This window comes from Callorhinus ursinus, unplaced genomic scaffold (assembly GCF_003265705.2).
Source record: "Callorhinus ursinus isolate GAN/ISIS: 27379988/994484 unplaced genomic scaffold, GSC_fseal_2.0 scaffold13, whole genome shotgun sequence".
Classification (NCBI taxonomy): domain Eukaryota; kingdom Metazoa; phylum Chordata; class Mammalia; order Carnivora; family Otariidae; genus Callorhinus; species Callorhinus ursinus.
In genome coordinates, this window is record NW_027397075.1 from 6,687,721 (window position 1) to 6,710,005 (window position 22,285).

Below are 22,285 nucleotides of genomic sequence, written 5' to 3' on the forward strand. Positions count from 1 at the left end.
CTGGTGGTCCTGTGCTTCCCCTCTAGAATGTAGGTGCCATGAGGGTTCACATATTTGTGCATCTAATGCTCAGTCACACTCCCTGTGCCCACAGCTAGCCTCGCACAGAGTAGTAAACCTTTCCTGGTGGTGTAAGAATGCTCATCAATGCAGGGTCTTAAAGGTGGCTTGTGTCTTACACTGTGTTTTCCTTGAAGCGGACCTGAGGTAAGGATTTGGGTAAAAGTGATTGGTTAAGGAAAGTCTCCAGGAGGACCCAGTATAAGAGGGTGGAGAAGTTAGGATAAGGAAGGGGAAGAACTGAGTTGGGGGGGGTGATGTGAAGTGGCAACCTCTGCCTGATCCCGGGGAGGGTGGTGGCCCTGGAGCATGGGTTACGTCTCAGAGTGTGGTCCCCTTGAGGCTGAGGAGCTGGGCTAGCTTTTACTCTTGTGAAACACAGAGGAGGGCAATGTTCTGGAAGCCCAGGTGCCACCAGCAAAGCGTGCAAAGGCTGATACATAGGCACGCAGAGCTGACTAAGGGATCCGAGGGGGTCTCTGCAGGGTGCCCGTGATGCATGCCATGCCTTGCGTCTCCCCAGGCTATTTGCCGGACAAAATGAGACCCTGTAGATGTGGTCCTGAGTTGTCCTGCAGGGCTTTGCTCTTCTCCAGGTACTGCCTGAGATCTCCAAACTCCCGGTTTGGTTCTTGTTTTGTGAGGCCAAGGAGGAGCCGAAGACCTCATGCTTTTGAATGGTGGGGCTGAGGGTCTTCTCCTGGGAAGAGGGAGAACCTTTGGAGCTGGATGAGGTTCTCAAGACTGAGAAGTCTGCTCTGTTTTCAGAAGGACAGCTGGCTCCCTCAGGAAGCTTCGGTTCACCTCTTCATGGGCACCCCCAAGTCAGAGGTGCCCAGGGATGTCGGGGTGGATGTCAGGTACAGCTTGCCCCAGGGGAAGTTCCGGCTCAAGCTTCTGCATCCCAGGAAGAAAATGCAGCTGGATGGTAACGCATGTTCCCTTCACGGTCGCTGGGGCTCAGAGATAAGAAACCTGGTGGGAGGTCGTCCCCTGGGGAAGATAGGGGCAGAGGTTAAACCCTGGTCCTTAACTCTTGTTTTGTTCCCCAGGAAAGATGGAGACTCTACAGAGTGCCCGGGTGGGTCACCTGGAGCTGATACTGGATGACAGGGACGTCTACTACATTAAGGTTTGTTGCACATCCTCAGGCCTCTTGTGTTGGCACCTGCCACCTTCCAGCCTCTTCTGGCCTCCGTCCCACGTTCCCTGCTTAAAATAGTCAACATCACCATGGGTGTGTTAGTGGTTCTTACCCTTCCTCCTACTGTGACATTTGTGACCTCTTGGTGCTCAGAAACGTATAAAGAAGGAAAACGTGGGCTTGAACCTCACTACCATTTAGGTGAAAAATTGACGATATTAGTAATACAGGAGCATGCAGTGGAAACGGGCAAGTTAAAGCACGGTACTCCCCGATTTTCCAAAAGAAATGGCTGTGTATGTCCCACGCAATCTGTGTTAGTGCCTCGGGGCTGCTCTAACAGAGTACCCCAAATTGGGTGGCTGAAACACCAGAAATTTCTCTTGCACAGCCCTGGAGGCCAGAAGTCCCAAATCAAGGTGTTGGCAGGGGTGGTTCCTTGGGAGGCAGGGAGGGAGACACTGTTGTGTGCCTCGGGCGTTCCTTGGCCTCTAGCATCTTTTCCCTATGTCTTCACATTGTCTTCCTCTTTCTGGGTCCAAATTGCCTGTTTCTTTAAGGACACCAGTCATACTGGACCAGGACCTACCCTCACGACCTTGTCTTTTTTTTATTTTTAGATTTTTTATTTATTTATTTGACAGAGAGAGCGAGCGAGAGCGGGAACACAAGCAGGGGGAGAGGGAGAGGGAGAAGCAGGCTTCCCGCCGAGCAGGGAGCCCGACGCGGGGCTCGATCCCAGGACCCTGGGATCATGACCTGAGCCGAAGGCAGACGCTTTACGACTGAGCCACCCAGGTGCCCCCACAACCTTGTCTTAACTTGATCATTTGCAAAGACCCTATTTCCAAATAAGGTCCCATTCATAGATACTAGGGGTTAGGTCTCCAACATCTTTTGAGGGGACATGATTCAACCCATAATACTATAGATTTGACATACTTTTTACTTTTGAGTTTTGTTTTTTGTGTGTATTTGTTTTACACGAAAAGATCACAACCTTTTCTGTGTTGGCACTTTTTCCCCTACTTGAAAATCTACCCTGACAAACTTTTTGTGACAGCACAAATTGCGAATACCATTTAAATTTTATTGCGTTAAAAAAAAAAGTGATACGTTTAAATAATTCAAAGTTCAAAGGATATGAGAAGGTATAGAACTGAGTGTCCCACCCGAATGGTAGTGCACGTGGCTATTTAAATAAATAAGGATTAAAGAGAAACACGCCGTTCCCCAGTGGCACTAACCACTTGCCAAGAACGTTTCCATCCTTGCAGAAAGTTCTGTTGGTCAGCACGGGTCTAGAATTGAAAACTCTCCCCAGAGCCAACCACTGTTAGGTTTTAGTGTGTGTGACTCTTCTCAGAGACACATTCTTAGCAGTGGAATTCCCAGAGCAAAGGGCACATGCATTTTTCTCTTAGAAGATACTTTTGAAGGTTCTTCACCAGGGGTCCCTGGATGGGACTCAGCGGGGCTGTTGAGGTCCCTGCAATCGTGCGCAAGTTTTGCATCTGTCTGTCCGCCCTGCTGGAGAGAGGCTTCAGACTTCCCATCTGATGCTCAACCTGGTCTGGATGAAAATGGCAGTTTTAGCCTTGCTCCCGCCAAGCAGGACATCCGGGCACCGGTGGCGTTGGGTCCGGCCTGTCCACCTGGGTCTCCAGGGGCTTCTCAGGTCTGCCTTTGAGACTCCACAGCCGGGGCTGGGATTCTGCTGCACAAGCACACTCTCCACTCCCAGATCCGCTTCCTTCCCCCCGGGTGGGGAGAACACCAAGTGTCTGGGGAGAGCGCCTTCCTCCTAAAGCCCCAGCTTCTTGACTCCTGAGGCTACAGATCATTGCCAAACTCCCAGGAGCCCGCCAGCCTCCTCTGGTTGTTTGCTAAATGCCCAAGTGCTAATTGCTTCCATTTTCCTGCAGACCTTCCCCCCCGCTCTCCAGAGGGCTGTCTGCAGCCTGCAAACATTTGCTTTTAGACACCCTCCAGTTTCAGCTGCCTCGGATGCATAACAGCAGGGTTCTGGAAATTTCCAAAGCCTATTCTCAGGGGGCCATGGACAGCCTTGGGCTCAGAGGCCCGCCTTCAGTCCTCTCAGCAAGCCCGTATGAGATGAGGACACCCAGACAGAGCAGCTTGGAAATACAAAGCAGCAGATCAGATCTGGGTTCAACCCAGCTCAAAGCCTGTGAGGCTTAGGAATGGCGTGCGGGAGCGTGTGGCTTTCAGTGCTTCCTCCCAGTGTGCAGGGGTGGGGCGTCCCGAAGTCCCAGGCTGCCCAGGGAGCCCAGGTTTCCCGTCAACCTGGCTCAGTGTGACTGGTGCGCTCTTCACCTGCTAAGGGGCCTGGTTTGGATGAAATAGTCCATAATCATTCTCTTCACGGGCTGCATTTGGCTAAGAGGCCAGGCAGCCTCTGATATCGACAATGTAAAACCATCACGAAGACACCCCTTAAAGTGAGAGAAGCAGGGCAGAATGGAGAGCCTACATCTGTTTTTGTGAAAAGCAGGAGGGAGCTTGTAAGTCTGTGCTTCTGTGCACACGTGTGCCTGAATGCACACGAACACGCCCACACATACACACAGTCGTATACGTCCTTCCTTCCCCGGGTCGGGGGGAGACCAAATGTCAGGGCTTCTGAGAACGCCTTCCTCTAGAGCCCCAGCTTTCTGGAGGATGCATAAGAAGCTGGGCACAGTGGCTGTCTCTGAGGGAGATGGGGAGACTAAGGAGGGCACTGAAACCTGTATTTTTCAGTGTCTTTTTTTTTTTTTTCCAACAACTGTTTATCAAGGACCTACAGTGTGCCGGGTACTGGGAAGAGGGCTCAGTCAAAGAGACACAATTTTCTCCTCTTGGAGCTCACATTGTAATGGGAGAGACAATAAATGAAATAAGCAAGTTGTACGGTGATAGGTGGGTATATGTGCTGTAGGAAAAGGAAATTTTTGAGCTGCGCACAGGGGTCTGAGATTATGCGAGAAGAAGGGTCTGGGGGTTGGCTTCAGTTTTAGATAGGATGGGAAAGGAAGCCTGATGGAGAGGATGTGCAGAAGAGAGCCATGGGGCTCTTTGGGGGAAAGGACTTCAAGTAAAGGATGCAGCATGTGCAAAGGTCCTGAGCTGAGAATTTGCCCGGAGTATTAATAGCACAGTACTCAGCCTCGTGTGTTTGGAGCAGAATAGGAGAGGGGACAGAGAGGTGGGGGGAGAGACCACATAAGGCCTTCCAAAAGGGGAATCAGAAGAGAGCAAATCGTGACTGCCAAGAAACAAAGGCAAAAACGGGATTTCGAGCGTGCCTAAAATAGTGGACAGTCTGGGAATGGTGCGGTCGGTTTTACACTTTCGGGGTGAGTGGATCAGAGGGCAGTTAGCAGAGAGGTCTGTTGGATTGGTCTACAGTTGGCAGCGGCAGTCGGGGATGACAGTTGCTGTTGCTTGTGGGTTCTCCAGAAAATCTCAAGCACCATGACGTGTGGCGTGTGTTTTGGGCTGTCCGTGTGTCCTGCCTGCCAGTAGCGTCCCACGGGCAGTCCCTTTGGCCAGGTCTGCACTGCTCACTTCCAGAGAAAGCCTCAGCCTTGTTGGTCTTTGCAAGGCCTTTGACTTTTACCCTGCGGTAGACGAGTGTGCATGATCCTCTGTGTCTCAAAGGGGTCGCCCTGGTGGGGAACAGACATCAGGGCCCGGCGGGGGAGGCCTGGGACAGCCGCGAAGACGATGCGGGGGTGACACGGGTGCTGATGGCCCACGTGGTCGGATCCCAGAATATTCTGCAGGGAGAACTGGCCCAGAGCTGGCTGTCGAGAGGGGGAGGGGGGTGTCCTTCACGTTTACATCTGGACTTATAACAGGGACTACCTACTTTGAAAAAGGTCAAGTTGAAGAAATTGGAGAAGGACCAGCCAGGAAGGCCATTAGCTAAGCTCTGTCCTCTGTCCGGTCTCCGTTCTTATGGGTGGAGCCAGGCCTGCTGGCCGAGCCCCCCCCCCCTCCCACCCCCAGGTGATGCTGGGGTCTTTTCAGGGCCGGAGCGACCTGTGGCCTGCAGCTGGGGGCGAGGCCCAGCGGTGTGAGGTCCAGCTGGAGGTGAAACTCGTGACAGCAGGGAATCCTGTGGTCCTCATGGGGAACCTCAGCCAGCAGACCGGCAGCAAGTTGGCCTTTTCCGTGTCACTGAGCAACCTGCTGAGCGACCAGGCCCACCTGTCAGGTAGGAAGAGGGACCCCCTGCTGTCACTCCCTCTCTTCAGTGGGCAAGGCTACTGGAGGGGGAGGGCTGAGTAGCCCACGTGGAGTCTCCGTTCCCTCCACCTGCCAGTATTAACATCCCACCCCAGGGAAAAGTCCAGGCTCCATATCTGCTCACAGCTTCCCTTCGGTGCCCCAGAAGCTCCCCCCAACACTGACTGCCCAAGTTGCACGGGGCATGGTTTAAACCTTAAACACATCGCCCGGCCTGGGCATGGCCGGTCTGGCAGATGCCCGCCCGGATGCCAGAGCTGGGGTGTGGCCCCCTAGCTATGCTCCTCTTGGGGTGTTCTGGGAGATTCCAAGGGAACGATGTCAGGGGCTGGGGCTCCTGGCCACCCAGCGTGGGCAGTTTGGGTATTGTCACGGGCCCTGCTCTACCTGCGTGACCTGGCTGAATGTCTGTGTAGCAGGAGCAAATTTCAGAAGGTGAGGTTTACCAGATGGCCTAGAAGGCACTGTCATTTCCCTTCTGTTCTGTCTTGTTTTGTTCTACTTTATTTAAACATTTTGGCTCAAACCCACAAAAGTGACTTTTGGGCCACCGACAATGGCCACCAAGTAACGCTGTGAGCACTCGGACACCAAGGTTCCTTGGCAGAGACTCGGGCACAGGTTCCGCCAGCACCCCCCATCCCCAGGCCCCCTGGGTGGTTCCCATTTCCTTGCCTTGCCTGGTGCTGGGATGGGGTGTCAGTCCCGGGGTGTGGGCCATGACCACTCCACGCCTGCCCCTCTCACTGCCTACCCCCCATGCAGTGCGGCTGGAGAAGGCAGTGGAGGACGGGCTGCAGGTGGTGGCCCTGGGTGGCGAGCTCTCTGTGCCCGGTTTCGTGGGACTGCACCTCGTGGGCAGGCTACAGAGGCACAGCCGCCTCTGGACCAGCTCCCTGAGGATCAAGTACGGCCTTCTGGGTACGGCGCCACGTTCTGGGCTGGGGGCGAGGTGGGAGGGGGCAGGACCCGCAGCATCTCCGGGGGCTCTGGCTCTGAGGGCCAAGGTGCCACCTTGTCACCTTGTTTAGCCCTCACCACACTCTTCCTTAGCCACTGAACACCTGCCAGTTAAAAAAAAAAAAGGTGTGTGTGTGTTTGGGGGAACATAAGCCTGTCTTTTAAAACCTCTTCCTCCATAGCTTCCAAGGAGTGACATTAAGTGGAGCAGATTGGAGCAGGGGTGGGGGGTGGCTGAGACTGGGATGGATGCTCCTCTCCCTGGAGTAGGGATGGAGGGCTGCTGGCCGAGGACGGGCAGGTGTCTCTGGGTTGCCCTACACAGGTCAGGCGAGGCGGCTGGCCCAGGAGTGCAGCACCATCCAGAGGCTGCGGGCACATAGTGGCTCAGAGGTGACCTATGAGCTGGAGCTGGACCACGAGCTCCACTGCACACAGACCCCAGCACTCAGCCACAAGGTGGGTGCCCTGGCTGGGCGGGGGTCTGGAGAGAGCCGGGAGCTCATCCTCACAGAGAAGGGTTTGCTCAAGGTCACGTATGGGAGCGGAGCTGGAATCGGAGCTTTGGTCTCAGGCTTCCGTGCATTGGTTCCGTTGGTCTTTACTGAACACCTGCTATATGTGTAGCACTTGGGGGAGAGTTGTGCGCATGGCAGCACTTGGTCTGTGCCACCCCATTGCTGGGCAGGGGCAGAGAGAGAGACAGACCAAACCAAGAGAGCCGTCAATGACATGGGTAGTAGGGCAGAGGCTGAGCAAACAGGACAGGAAGTCTGGTTTTGGATGGGGCAATGGGGAAGGCTTCTTCAGAAAACAACTGTAAGCAGAAAATGAAAGCATGCAACAGTTCTGTTCCTATGGAAGCATGCTGCAGGCAGGGGGAATGGCAAGTGCAAAGGTCCCGGGACAGGAGGGAGAAATGGAAGGTCAGGACCTCGTAGTTCACCAGAGTGGCTGGCAGGGTGAGCAAAAGGGAGAAGCAAGCAGCTGTGCTTTTGTTTAATTTACTTAGTTCACGTTTGCCTCTTCCGCTGGATTCTTGCCCCTGTGAGCACAGGGTCTTCTTGATTCTTTATTCTTGGGTATCTGATGTCTGGTGCTGGGCATCATATTACTTGGTACTCGAGAGAGATGTGTTCAGTGAGGGAGTAAATGAATGAGCCCATATTGCCTTGACCTGTGATTCGGAGACAGGAGAGGGCAGCAGGACGGCAGGTGTAAAACCCTGGTCTGCTTCGAGTCTATCCAGGGAGCCAGAGGCCGCTGTGGGAGAGTAGGGGCCGGAGAGCCGTGGGGTTGGAGTCATTTTCCCATGGCAGCTGGCTTTTTCAGCCCCTTATTGGGGCGTGGACCAGGGTGAGGCCCATGAGCCACTTGCCTCAGGCTCAGCATTTAAGGGGTACCAACAGCCCAGGAGGGCAGGTGAACCATATGCGGATGCGCTGTCTTGCAAGATCAAAATCAAGGCAAAGACCATTCTCCTCCTACAGAACTGTCTTCCCAGAGAAGCAAGCCTGCCTCCCCCAGGGTGGGTGGCAGTGAGGAGGCCTGGGGACGGGGCAGACGAGGCTTTCTCAGGGATCTCCCTGGTGGGGTGTGTCCCCAGGTTCAGCTGCGGCACGAGGAGGGCTTGGGCTCCCTGCACTCACAACTGGAGGCGAGCTACGGGATGCGCTGGAATGAGAGCAGCAATAAGAGGAAGCTCCGCATCAGCCACACCTTCCAGAACGACTCGGGTCCAGCCCTGAGCAATTACTTCATGGAGGTGAGCCCAGCCTCTGCAGAGCTTTAGCTTGCACGGTGGCATGGCAGCTGGGCATTCCCCCGCCCCATCCCTCGCCCCCCACATGTCCCTTTGGGCCTTGGTTGCAAGGATGCTGCAGGCTAAAAACTCAGCTTAGCGCCCTTACCTCCCTCCCACCTCCAGTCCCCGTGTCGCCCGGGGAGTCTAAGAGTCTAATATCTGCGCGGCGTGCAGGGGTGGGTGGGGGAGGGACGCTCATCTGCAAGGATATTTGCAATGGGTTGTCTGCAAGGAGGCTTGGGAAGCACAGATTTCCAACTATATGTGCATTTGGGAAACGGCTTCACTTTCAGGTTTTACCGGAGGGTTATCTGTTTCTCTTAAGTCACATACACGTGAGTGCTTAGCCGCTGAACAGGAGATGGGCTCTTGTAAGGCACGCACTGTGTTTGTCTTTAAATTGTTTTAGAATTTTTTTAGTTGTGGTAAAACATATATAACCTAAAATTGACCATGTCTGCCATTTTTAGGTGTATGGTTCAGTGTCATTAGTTACATTCACAGTGTTGTGCAGCTGTCACCATCATCTATCCCTGGAACTTTTTCATCTCGTAAGCGTGAAACTCTGTCCCCATTCAGGAAGAACCCCCTACTCCCCACTCCCCCGACACTTGCTATTTCCTGTTGTTTTGGATGGTAGCCATGCTAATGGGGGTGAGGGAGTACCCCATTGTGGTTTTGATGGGCATTTCCCTAACGCTGAGTGATGTTGAGATCTTTTCCACGTCCTTGTCGGCCATTGGTTTATCTTCTTTGGAGAAACGTCTATTTAAGTCCTCGGCCCATTTTTGAGTCAGGTTGTCTGCTTTGTTGTTACTATGTTGTAAGCGTTCTTGATACATTCTGGATACTAACTCCTCATCAGATACATGGTTTGCAGATATGTTCTCTCATTCTACCCATTGCCTTTTCCGTCCTTTGACAGCATTCTTTGGTCCATAAAAGTTTTACCTGTGCAGGTGGTTTGACTGATCTCTTTTTACTTTTGTGGCCTGGGTTTTGAGTGTCCTATCTAGGAAATCCTCGCCACATCCGATAGTGTTCCCTCTATGCTTTCTTCTAAACGTCTTCTGGTTTCAACTCTTAACATTCAGGTCTTTGATCCATGCTGAATTAGTTTTTGTGTGTGGTGTAAGGTAAGTGTCCAGCTGCATTCTCTTGCATGTGGATATCCACTGGTCCCAGCGTCGTGTGTCGGACAGACTCTGCTTTCCCCCATGGAGGGTGCTTGGCATGCTTGTGGAGAAATCACGTGATCACAAATGTGAGAGTTTATTTTGGGGGGCCCTATTCTATTCCATTGGTCTGTATGTCTGTCTGTGTGTCCCTGCCATACTGTTTTGATTACTGTAGCTTTGTGAGACCTCCAACTTTGTGCTCTTTTTCAAGATTGTTTGGGCTGTTCGGGGTCCCTTGACGGATTTTTCTGTTTCTGCCACACACACGAAAATGCCATTGTGATTTTGATAGGGATTGGGTTCGATCGGTAGGTTGCTCTGGGGAGTACTGACATCTTACCAATATTTAGTCTTTCCATCTACGAACACAGGACATCTTTCCATGTAGTCGCATCTTTAATTTCTTCTAGTAACATTTTGTAATTTCCAGCTTGCAAGTCTTTGGCCTCCTTGGTTAACTTTATTCCCAAGTACTAAATTGCTTTTAAATACCCATACTGTCTGAATAAATTCTCCTTGTGAAAAAAATGTCACACTTGAAATAAAGCTAAAATTCCTTTCTCAGTTTCCGTCTTCCATCCCCCCCCCCCCCCCCCCCCCCCCCCCCAGTTAACCTGGAAGAAAGAGCAGTTACGTTCTAGGGTGCTGGGAGGGAGATCTCTTTCTGTTCCTTTGTTCTATGCACCGGTCACAGGCACTTGGTTTTGTTTGGTGAGTCTTGCTGCGTTCCTTGCATCCTTCAGCTACAGGTGTTGAACTTTCTTGTTACTTTGTAGAGATCTACTTTATTCTTTTAAGATTTTCTCTTTGTCTCTGAGGCTCGTAAGTTTTACTATTAGATGTCCTAGATCTACTCTCTTCTTTTAAACTCCTGCATCATGCTCCATCCATAGCTATGTTCCGTCTTGTTTGGCCATTGCACGCTTGTGGTTTCTGGTGATGCAAGCCTGAACATCCTTGGGCACCCATCCCTGGGTACACGTGTGCCAGAGTCTCTGGGGCACACGTCATAATACATAATTTCTGGGTTTTGGAATTTGCCTATTTTTAATTTGCTGCCTTGTGACAGTTTGCCCTCCAAAATGTTCAAACCAATCACCCTTCCCTCCAGCCATGTCCATGAGGAGCAATTTCCATACTCCAGTCAATACTTGACTTTTAACATTTGAAAAACTTTGCTGATCTGGATGGAAAGGATATCTTGCTTGAATTTGCATTTCTCCGATCACTTAATAATGCTGCACACCACCTTTTCTGTATTTTTTCTACCATTGCGTTACCCTTTCTGGGGATGGCATTTTTGTATTGACATTTGAAAAACACTAGAATTTTGACTTGATTGGTAGGAGTTCTTTATATAATTGCAGTACATGTGTTATGTTACTATTCTAAATTGTGGAAATTTCTTATTTCTGGAAATCATCTGGTCCCAAAGACTTTAGTGAAGAGATTAAAGAGTGCTTGTTTCTGCAAGCCCTCTCAAATGTGGCAGACACCATGCTAGGTTCTGGGGAGACACACGTAAGATACTATTTATCCTTAAGAAGCTGACTGTGAACAGAAGAGGGAAGGGCAGAGTGAGCAGTGACGAGCCACTTATTATGGCCAGGCTATGTTTCAGATGTGTTGTTTGTATTATTTCATTTAACCCTTGGGAAGTAACCACTGTCCTCATTCTGCTGAGGAGAAATTGCGTAAACAGACTTGTCTGGGATTTCACAGCAATTATGTGACAGGATTGGAATTGAAATGCCAGTAGGTTTCATTGCATACCTTAGGCTCTTAACCTCTTGGCTGGACTGGATTGTGCCAGAATTAATTGACTAGAAAATAATTTACTAAATGATTAGTCAAGGGGAGAAAAGACTTCCCAGTGTCTTCTATGAGGCCAGTATCATCCTGATGCCCAAACCAAACCAGGACATCATGAGAAAAGAAAAACTAAAGACCTCTTATAAATGCAGATACAAAATCCTCAAGAAAACACTACCAAACTGAATTCAGCAATATGTAAATAGAATTACACAACATGACCAAAGGGGCCTTATCCCCGGAATTCAAGGTTGGTTTCACATTTGAAAATCAATCAAGGTAATATACCATATTCGTGGAGTGAAGGATGGAAACCACATGATCATCTGAAGAGAGGCAGAAAAAGTATTTGGCAAAACCCCATAACCTTTCATGACAAAAACACCCAATTAGCAATGGAAGAGCACTTCCTCAACCTGATAAAGGCCATCAATGAAAAATCCACCGCCAACATCAAACTTAATGGTAAATGCCTAACTGCTTTCCCTCTAAGATCAGGAAGAAGCTAGGATGTCTGCTCTCACCACGTCTATTCAACATCGTACTGGAGGTTTTAGCTAGGGCAGTTAGGCAAGAAAAAAAATGCATCCAGATTGGAAAGGAAGAAGTAAAACTATTTCTGCTTACAGATGACACTGCTATATGTAGAAGACCCTAATGAATCCACAAAAAGATCTATTAGAGCTAATAAATGAGTTCCTCAAAGTTGCAGCAGACAAGATAAAAATATGAAAGTCAGTTATATTTCTCTACACTAGCAATGAAAACTGTGAAAATTAAGAAAAGAATTCCATTTGCCGTAGTGTCAAAAGATAAATACTTCAGCATAAATGTAACAAAAGAAAGTAAAACTAATACTCTGAAAACCACAAAACATTGTTTGAAAGAAATTAAGGAAAGCTGAAATAAATGGGAAGACATCCCACGTTCTTGGATCGTAAAATGAATCTTAAGATGGCAACATTTCCTAAATTCATCTACAGATTCAATAGTCCCTATCTATGCCTATCCAAACCCATGTGATCTCTTTTTGCTGAAATTGACAAGCTGATCCTAAAATTCATGTGGAATTGCAAGGGACACAGAACAGCCCAAGCCACCTTGAAAAAGAAGAACAAAGTTGGAGAACTCATTCTTTCCAATTTCAAAATTTAATACAAAGCTCTGGTAATTAAGATAGTCTGGTAGTGGTATAAGGATAGACATACAGACCAATGGAGTAGAATTGGGAGTCCTGAAATAAAGCCTTATATTTACAGTTGGTTGATTTTTGACAAGGCTGCCAAGACCACTGAAGAGGGGAAAGAATAGTCTTTTCACCAAAGAGTGCTGGCACCACTGGATATCCATGTGCAAAAAGAATGAAGTTGGATGCTTACCTAATACCATATATAAAAACTAATGCAAACCAGATCGTAGACCTAAATTGAAGAACTATAAAACTCTTGGAAGAAAACATAAAAGTGAATCTTTACAACCTTAGAATAGGCAAGGTTTCTGAGCTATGACACTAAAAGTATATTAACAACAAAAACTGATACATTGGGCTTCATCAAAATTTAAAAAGTTTCTGCTTCCAAAGGCTCCATCAAGAAAGAGAAGTAACCATTCTACTCCTAGGTACTAGAGAGAATTGAAAACCTAGGTTCACACAAACCATATGGAATAGCTATAGAGTATTATTCATAATAGCCAAAAAGGAGAAACAACACAAATGCTCTTCAACGATGAATGGATAAATAAAATAGGATTTATCCATACAATAGAATATGGTTCAACAATAAAAAAGAATGAAGTTCTGATACATGATATAATACACCGTGCATGAATCTTGAAATCATCATGCCAAGTGAAAGAAGCCACACGCAAAAGGCCACATATTATATGATTCCACTTATACAAAATGTCCAGAATAGGCAAATCCATACTAACAGAAAGTAGATTGATGGTTTCCAGGGGGCAACGGGGAGCAACTGCTAATGGCTATAGGGTTTCTTTGGGAGTGGGCTGGGCAGTTCCTGATAACCAGGGAACTCAGGCCAACCCCTGGCTGTCGCGGTGAGCCGGTGGAATGTTCTAGGTTGGGAGTGGAGTCGTCTGATTAGCATCTTGAGCACGGGTCTCCTCCAGTTTGTGCTGCAGGTGCCTGAGAGGCAGGTGGATTACCGTATGCAGCTGTATCACTCAAGCCTTCGCCAGCCACACGTGGAGAGCAGCACACACCTGAAGGTGCAGTACAATGGGCGGCTGCCCTTTGTGGCAGGCTTGCAGTGGAAGGACACGTCTCGAGCTACCCTGTGGAAGTGGGAAGGTGAGTGTCATCTCTAGACTCTTTGGCTAGGAGTTAAGATCTCTGGACCCCAGGCCTTTGCCTGGGCTGTGCCCATTACCTGGAATAACCTTTCCTTTGTGTTGGTCTGGCTGTCAAGACACAGACCTTTACTGTGTCCCATGACACAATTATATCCTGATTCCTTACCCTCATCAATAGAGCTCTACATGACTGTCCCCTGCCTGATTCTCCAGTCTTCTCTTACCCCACTTTACCTGTTGCCCATTATCCTGCAGCCCCACTGGCCTCTTTTCCATTTCTCCAAACATACCTCAGGGCCTTTGCAGTTGCTGTTTCTTCTCCCCAGAACACTCTCTCACTTTTAAGAACTGGATTTGCCATAGTTTATTCTTGAATTAATTTTATTTTTATTGCGGTAATACATAGTTTGAAAAGTAAAGTAGAAACTATGAGTTGGTAATTGTTGAAGGTGGTGAGTATTACATAGGGGCTCATCATATTATGTTCTCATGTACGTACCTGAAATCTTTAAAGGTTTATTTTTTAAAGCTAGTGTATAATAAATACAGTAATCCTCTGCTTCATGTCTTCCTATCCCAAGTTTTGCTTAAAACAGCAACCACTGTAAACTGTGTTAGCTCTTCCTTGTTAAACCCTTTGGCTCTTAAAACACTATAATTATACTGTTACGTCTTGATTTTTCTTTTTTAGGCCTTCTCCATATATTTCTAACCAGAGAGGATGAGAATTTAACTCCTAAACTCTTTTCAGATATCTGTTTCCCTTCATCTCCCTAAAAGAGTTGGTCAGTGAATATTCAATATTTATTTAATTGTGACTCTGTATGTGTCCTTCATAGCTGAGATACATGGTATACTATGATTCTAACTTTATGTTTTTCCTGGAGGTATAATTGTCTTTTTCCCGTTTGACCAATTTTCTATTTTCCTCTTTATAATTATTCCCAGAATTTTTAGTGTAAGTACAAAACTTTTTCCGGATGGTCAGACACAACAGGTTATGTATCAGCTTCAGTTAGTTCTCAGATGTTTCTTGGAGACCTTCTTCCTGGATCCTCTGTCTTTCTGCTCCAGTGCAGACAGGTTGCACAGCTTTGGTTCCGGGGCATCCCTTCCCCGTCATCCTGGGAATTCCTTCCGCTTCTCTGGGTCACAGCCCTGTTTCTTGCCCTCATGTCATCTTCTTTCTTGGTTTACTCTTTTGTTTTGATGGAGCACATCTTCCAGCAGCTTCCTGAGAGAAGTGTATTAGTTTCCTAGGGCTGCTTTAACAATGACCGCAAACTGAGTGGCTTAAAACAACAGAAATGTATTCTCTCACCAGTCCTAGAGACTAGAATTCTGAGTTCAAGCTGTCGTCAGGGCCATGCTCCCTCTGTAGCCTGGATAGAATTCTTCCCTGCCTTTTCCTAGCTCTTGATGGTGGCCATTGCTACTGGGGGTTCCTTGGCTTTATAGTGACATTGCTCTCATCTCTGTGTCTGTTGTCACATGGCTTTCTCCTGGTGTGTGTGTGTCTGTGTTTCGACTTCCCTCTTCTTAAAAGGACACCAGTCCTATTGGTTTTAGGGCCCACCCTACTCTAGTATGACCTCATCATAACTACTTATATCTGTGATGACCTCATTTCCCAAATAAGGTCATATTCTGAGATATAATGGGGGGTTGGGATTTTGTATATTTTTGAGAGACACAATTCAAACCATAATGGGATGTAAACATTTTGCACCCCTGAATGTTTCAATTGTCTTCATTCTACCTGGGTAATTTGGCCGAGTAGAGAATTTTAGTTTTCCCCTTGGGATTTTGAGGACATCGCTCCAGTGTCATTTCTGATAGTTAGGATGCTATTTCTGGGCCATCATCCTTTATATGTGCCCACTTTCTCACTCTCTGGAAGCTTTTAGGAACTTCTTTGTATTCCAAGTGTCTTCAGATCTTATTATGATGTGCCCTGGTGTACACTGACTTTCATCCATTGTACTGGGCACTTGGCTTAGACCCTTTCAACTTGGAAATGTCATTTGGGTCTGGGTACTTTGCTTGTACAGTTTCTTTGATAATCGCCTTCTTTCTGGATTCTGGAATTCCTGTTGGTCAGATCTGGGTCCTCAGAAACTGAGCCTCTAATTTTCTTTCTTTTCTCTTCTTTGTTCCATCTCCTTATCTTTTTTTGTTCTGTTTTGAGGACCTATTTCCTTAACTCCATCTGCCAGCCCTTCTACTACATTTTAATTTTGGCTATCTTGTATTTCCAAGAGCTCTTGTTTGTTCCTGAGAGTTCTTTTCTTGTACTGTCCTGCTCTGTGAACACAACTCCTCTCACTTCTCTGAAAGTAGATGTTACAGACCTGGGGGACTTTGATCTGTTCTCCCTGAGTTTCTCTTAACTTTTTTTCTGAATTGCCATGAGTAGCTTTCCTCAAATGTCAGACAAGACTTAGGTATGTGCTGTGTTTAAGGACTGGCCACTCAGAACTTATTTGGAAGAAGCTCTACATGTGTTTGAGGGTACACTTTGATGGGCTTCTGTGTCGAGCAGTTGAACGGGGAGCCCTGGGGTTTGTATCTCTGGATCTTTCTTTTTCATTCTGTTCTTCCGCGGAGCAGATTTCCCATCCCCTGTGGGAGGGGTGCAGCAGGGCAGGGCCCTGGGCTATTCTCTTCAGCATCTCCCTGTTCTCAACTGGGCAGCTCACCTTCTGTCCTCACTGTGTCTGGTTTTCCTACATCCAGGCTTCTCTGCCTCAGTTTGCCCAGACAGTAAATCTCCAGCAGGTGGGAGGTCGCCCTCCCCTTTGACAGACTCCCACCGCTTTTCATTTAGGTCTCTGCTCGATTGTCACTTCCTCATGGGAACCTTGGCTGCCCTGGCCCAAGCCTCATCAAACCCCACCTTTATTTTTCTCCATGGCACTCAGCATTTTTTACTTGGGTCTCATTATATGTTTATTTGTTCAAGATCTGTCCCTTCTGCCATCCACTGCCTCTGGACTGCTAGTTGCATGAAGGCAGGAGCTGTGCCTGCTTGTTCACTGCGCATCCCCAGTGTCCCGAGCAATATTGGCTGAATTAGTCCTCGAATGGATTGGGGTATTCATGACAAAATACGAGACCTGCTTTCAGTGAATCATGGAAGGGCAAAAGGTTATATTGAATGTCACCTTTTTGATGATGGTGGTGAGAGTGATGGCTCTTCCTTTTTTTTTTTTTTAAAGATTTTATTTATTTGAGAGAGAGGGAGAGAGAGCACATGAGCAGGGGGGAGGAGGCAGAGGGAGAGGGAGAAGCAGACTCCCCGCGGAGCAGCGAGCCCGACGCGGGCTCGATCCCAGGACCCTGAGATGATGACCTGAGCTGAAGGCAGACGCTTAACCCACTGAGCCACCCGGGCATCCTAGTACTTACTCTTCTTAATGAGTGCTTCCTCTGTCCTGGTACCCAGTGAACAGTCTTACTGTACCCGTTTTATAGATGATGGCAGCACAGGCTTAACGAGGCTACAGCTTGGGAAGTAAAGGCCACGTTCTTTATTACCTTTATTACCACACGCCTGTGCCCTCTCTCCAACTTCTTCGTGCATTTCTTTGGCCCAACATGTCTCTATGAAAACTTGTCAAACCTACAGAAAAGTGCAGTGGATTGTATCGTTAACACCAACATATTTTCAGCCCAAGATTCCACCGTTAACGTTTTACCCCCACATATCTACCCCCTTACCATCCGTGTTATTTGTTGGTGCAGGTCGAAGTAAGCTGTAGACCTCTGTGCATTTCACGCCTTAACTAGAGTGGAATGCACTCCAGGGTACCATTTAATGAGTTTTGACAGGTGCACACACCAGTGTCGCCCCTGTCAAGATTCAGAACATGAGCAGCGTTCTGTAAAGTTGCCTCCTGTTCCATCCCAGGCACCCTCAGTTCTGAGACATGCCCATAGGGGCTGAGATGAAGCTGCGGGGACCTCCTGGTACCTGCCAGGAGCTCTTTCCATCTTTTCATACGGGTTATACCTGCTTCTCCCTCTCTACCTCTGGCAGGAGCCTTGAACATGGATAGTCCTTGGCTGACGGTCTCCGCGGCTCACAGGCTGGACTGGCCACGCCGACCCATGTTCCAGGCTGTCCTGGAGATGACACTGGGCAAGGCCTGGACCCTCAAGAACCTGGTGATGAACGTGGCCTACAGGAACCAGGGCCTCGACACGGAGGGCAAGATCCACGTCTACACCCCGGCTACCACGTACCTCCGGGTGCGCATGCTCGGTTACGTCCTCTGCTCCGCTCCCTGCGGTTGGACTCGCGGCCCAGGAGCCTGGTTCCCTGCCATTCAGAACTTCTTGCATGCAGAGGGAGAACAGCACCCAGGCCTGATACCAGGTCACAGATGTGGGCAGTCTGGCTGGCCCAGCGTTTATAGTCTTCAGAATTAGTTGCCAAGTGAATTTGGGAGAGTGGACCGCACCCCCCCCCCCCGCCTCCATCTCAGTTTCCCGTATTCTTGCTTAGCCGCTGATAGGTTAAAACATGACAGCAGGTTGAGGGGGAACTCGGAAACAAGCAGACATCAGGCCTTTGCCAAAAACCAGCATGAAAACTTCCAGGTCGTAGGTCAGTTTCCTACCAGCTGCTGGGTGTAATTGAGTATGATTCTTTGCACCTCTTTGATCTCTGAAGCGTAACGGTTGGGAAGAAAACCAACCCGTGAAAGATGCCCCAGGTGTCCCCCGAGGGAGCCTGGCACATAGCCTCTCCCCGTGTTGGGATGATGAGTGGGACACAGCAGGAGGTCCGGGCCTGACTTGGACCCAGAAAGAGGCAGCTCTGTGGGCCCATCCTGGGGACAGCAGAGTCCCTCTGAGGCAGGGGCTGAGTGGTAGCAGGGTGGGGTCAGCCAGCCAGCTCCTGCAGACACCCCAGCCAGGGGCCCGACAGTGGCCTGTCCCGGGCCGGGGGGGGGGCGGGGACAGGGGGGTGTTGGGCAGCAGAGATGGTAGCAGGTGTCTAGATTCTGGAACTAGTTTGCAGGTGGAACCGATAGATTTGCTGGTGGATGAGCAGTGGGAGGGAGCACAAGGCAAGACCTAAATGGCCCCAAGGTTTTGGCCCAAACAGCTGGGTAGAAGGAGGGGCCCTTCCCTGAAACGGTCAGCTGGCAATGGGGGTCCTGTAGGTTTTGGGGGGAGACCCAAGGTCAGTGACCTATGGGACAAGGTGTTATGGAATTCTAGTATGTGGCAGGGGCTTCAGTCATGCCTAAACCCTATTTTGACCCCATCACCTCCACTTGGGAGGCCCTGAGCCATGTGAACAGGGGTCAGTGGCCTACGGGGTACAGGCACCGTGCTATTCTTGATGGGGCTTGTGCCAGGGGCAGTGGGCTGGGGTGCACAGCCCTACCCAGAACTCTGGTGCTCTATCTCCCCCAGCTCTTCCCAGGGCTCTGAAGACCATAGCAATGGTGCAGGAAGAGAAGGCCACCTGCAGGTGCATGCCCCTCAGGACACGGAGACCCTGCCTGCTAATAATATTGGCCCAGTGAGATCATACTCCCTTTCCGAGCCAAAGAGGAGAGAGGGGGAAGGGAGTTATCTTTTCTCATGACTGATACTTCAGATTCTCTCTCTGCTTAGGGCTGAGGGATGGAGGGAAGTTTGTCCTCTTTCCTCAAGACACTGTAGGGAACAGCAATTTCTGCCTGGACCCGTCGGGAAAGGCCTCACAGAGATGGTATCCGAGGGGTTTTGAAGGATGAGTAGGAGTTCCCTAAGTGGGAATGGGGAGAAAGGGCATCCCAGGGGGAGGGCATGGGTGTGCAAAGGCTTTGGTTGCCCTCCCCTGACTCGCCGTAGGTATCCACGGTGACAACGTTGGCCCAGAGCCTCTTCCGCAGCCGGAGTGAAGTAGAATCAGCCTGGAGCGCCGCAGTGTGGAGCGAGATCCACGCAGAGAACAGCCAGGACCTTAAGACGCTTCACTGCTGGTTGAAGGGCCCCCTGCAGGAGTTGAACCTAACGGCCGCCTACAGGCATATGGAGCAGGTGGGTCCAGGCGGCCCATGCTGGAGACTCCGCTCTTGAGAGACCCCAAATCCCTCACCTGGGATGGGAAAGCATTTAGTGCTCAGCCTATGACCTTGGGCCTTCCTGAGCTCAGTTTCTTTATCTGTAAAATGGACCCCAGCCGTATTAGCGCAGACCCTGGAGCAAAGCTCCGCCTCATGGAGCCAGAAGCCCAAGACCATTCCTCACTGGGCACTTGGGGAGGTCCAGGCATGGCGGTGTGCCCATGCGATCTTGGGGTCTGCTCTGGGGTGAGGCTGTGGTCCTGTTCAGCATGCCCTTCTCAGGTAGTCACTCCCAGGGCGATGGGCGGGCAGGGGGAGCTGCCCCTTGGGCCCCCGGGCACCATGTTTAAGGAGCCTGGTCCCCACTGGGCCATCCCTCTCCATCGGCCTGGTCCTTGTTACAGCCCCAGAAGACTCACATGTCGCTGACGGCTCTGGTGACCAGCACCAGGGGCCAGCCTCGGGGCCTGGAGTTGGAGGGCAAGCTGGAGGAGGTGACACGGGACAGGAGCTTGTACCAGAAGCGGGGGACCTTCCTCCTCAGGTCTGTGCGGCCCCATCCCCTTATGTGTGGCATCTGTCAGGAGGGTCTGCAGTGTGGAGGGTCCCGGGGGGCAGGGTGAGCCGTGCTCACCAGACATTATCTCCTATGATCCCAACCGTGGTTGGGATTGGGGTGGGGGGCTAGTGATGACCCCCGCCGTGCCCAGGTCACGAGGTTGTCACGAGGGCATGGCGATATGGTGAATGGACATAGATTGGCGAGACGCAGGGCTGATGTGTGTCCTGATGTTCTTCTCTCTGTGACGGTCTTAACCCTGCAAGCTTGTGACAGGCCCGGTCTCAGCTCCTGGGGCCCAGTTGTCCCCTGACCCTGCCAGAAGCTTTAATGGCTTTGGCCCACTCTCCCCTCTCCATGCCAGGCACGCCTTGCCTCTGCCCATCCCGCAGAGCCTCCTCCTGCAGGAGACCTTCACAGCGGATAGGCAACACCAGCGATGCTCCCTGGAAACTAGGCTCGTCCTGAACGGCCAAGAGGAGACCCTGCAGACCGTAGTCCTGGGCTACCAGGCTGGACACCCCTACGTGAGTGGGCTCTGGGACACAGCTGGGAAGGGGCCTGGGAGCAGAGGGAGGCCCCGTCTGCCACTGACCCATCTCTGTATGTGTGTGCGCGTGTATGCCCTTCCCTCCCAGGTCTGCGCAGGCCTGACCCACCCATATGACGGCAAGGCCGTCCCCAGGAACGTGGAGGGGTGCGCCGTTGCTTGGAGCCAGCACGCCGTAAGTGAGCAGAGCCCGGGGACCGGGCATACCAGCGGTCCCCGATCCAAGCTGCCATCTCCTCTGAACTGGACGAGCAGAATGCTCTCCAGCCTGGGTTTTCTGTTCCACTCTGTTCCTGCTGTTCTAGCCTACCTGATGGCTAGAGGGGGCTTTTCCAGTATGCTGGCAGAATCATGCCACTCCTTCTCTCTGGACGAAGACCCTGGCCATGCCCCTCTGGTCTTACTGACCCTCCAGGCCACCTGAGACCACTCTGTCCCTTCTGCTGCCACCTTTCACTCAGCCTCCTTTTGGTTCCTCACCCGGCTCTTTCCTGCTCCAGGACCTTTGTGTGTTCTGTGCCTGGAGCTGTCACTCCTTCAGCTTTGCCTCCTTCCCTTGTACTCATTGATGAGGGTTCAGCTCACACGTCCTCTCTTCCAGGAAGCTTTTCATGGCCCCCAGACCACCTCCCATCCCCTGGTTACATGTCCTGCACACCCCACACTTCTGTTTCTAGCACTTCCCACAAATCTCAGTCCTATTTTGACGTGATTCTTTGACCAATCACTGTTCCCCCTGCTAGTCCATAAGATCCGTGATTGGTACCGTGTCTGCATACTTCATGTCATGGCACTTTATTTCATTACGCTTTGCAGATATTGCATTTTTTTAAATACAAATTGAAGGCTTGTGGCAACCCTGCATCCAGCAAGGGTGTTGGTACCATTTTTCCAACAGCATTTGCTCACTTTGTCTCTGTGTCGCATTTCGGTGACTCGGGCAATATTTCGCTTTTTCATTATTATCACGTTGGTTACGGTGATCTGTGATTACAACTGGCTGAGAGCTCAGACAACGGTTAGCATTTTTTCGCAATGAGGATTCTTTAGATGAAGGTATGTACTTTTCTTCTTTAGTCGTAAATGCTACTGCACGTTTAATTGACGACAGTGTAAACATAACTGGTGTGCGCACTGGGAAAGCAAGAATTTCATCTGACTTGCTTGTTGCCAGACTTGCTCCCTGGTTTCTGGGGCAGTCTGGAACCAAACCCGCAATATCTCCAAGGTACGCCTCTGTTTACCATTGGAGCTGCAGGGCCTGGCACGTCATCATCCACGCTCAATGAATCGTTGTCACCCCCGAGTTACTGAGAGTCTGTTGTGCACCTGACCCAGAGCAGGAGGCAACAACCTTTTTCTGAAAAGGAGCAGATAGTAATGATTTTCGCCTATGGGGGCCGTCAGGTCTGTGTTGCAAGTACACATTCTAGAAAGACACATTCTAGAAAACACACAAGTGAATGGGCCCGACTGTCTTCTGATAAAACTTTAGCTAAGGACTAAATGCTTGTGTGGCTCCCCCACCCCCCGCCGACTGCCAGATTCATATGTTGAAGCCCTAATGTGAAGGTATAGGGAGGCAG

At 50.1% G+C, this 22,285-nt stretch overlaps 1 protein-coding gene across 1 annotated transcript in view; it reads left to right on the plus strand.

The window, feature by feature from the left end:
• LOC112811463 (uncharacterized) overlaps positions 1–22,285 on the plus strand; it is a 142,873-nt gene that overhangs the window by 41,115 nt on the left and 79,473 nt on the right. The window contains exons 22-33 of the mRNA XM_073900261.1: positions 829–988; positions 1,113–1,192; positions 5,240–5,426; positions 6,224–6,379; positions 6,744–6,877; positions 8,025–8,183; positions 13,343–13,523; positions 17,565–17,776; positions 19,376–19,564; positions 19,995–20,134; positions 20,514–20,676; positions 20,788–20,874. Of these exons, the coding sequence (XP_073756362.1) occupies positions 829–988; positions 1,113–1,192; positions 5,240–5,426; positions 6,224–6,379; positions 6,744–6,877; positions 8,025–8,183; positions 13,343–13,523; positions 17,565–17,776; positions 19,376–19,564; positions 19,995–20,134; positions 20,514–20,676; positions 20,788–20,874 (1,848 nt within the window). The remainder of the gene's footprint in view (positions 1–828; positions 989–1,112; positions 1,193–5,239; positions 5,427–6,223; positions 6,380–6,743; positions 6,878–8,024; positions 8,184–13,342; positions 13,524–17,564; positions 17,777–19,375; positions 19,565–19,994; positions 20,135–20,513; positions 20,677–20,787; positions 20,875–22,285) is intronic.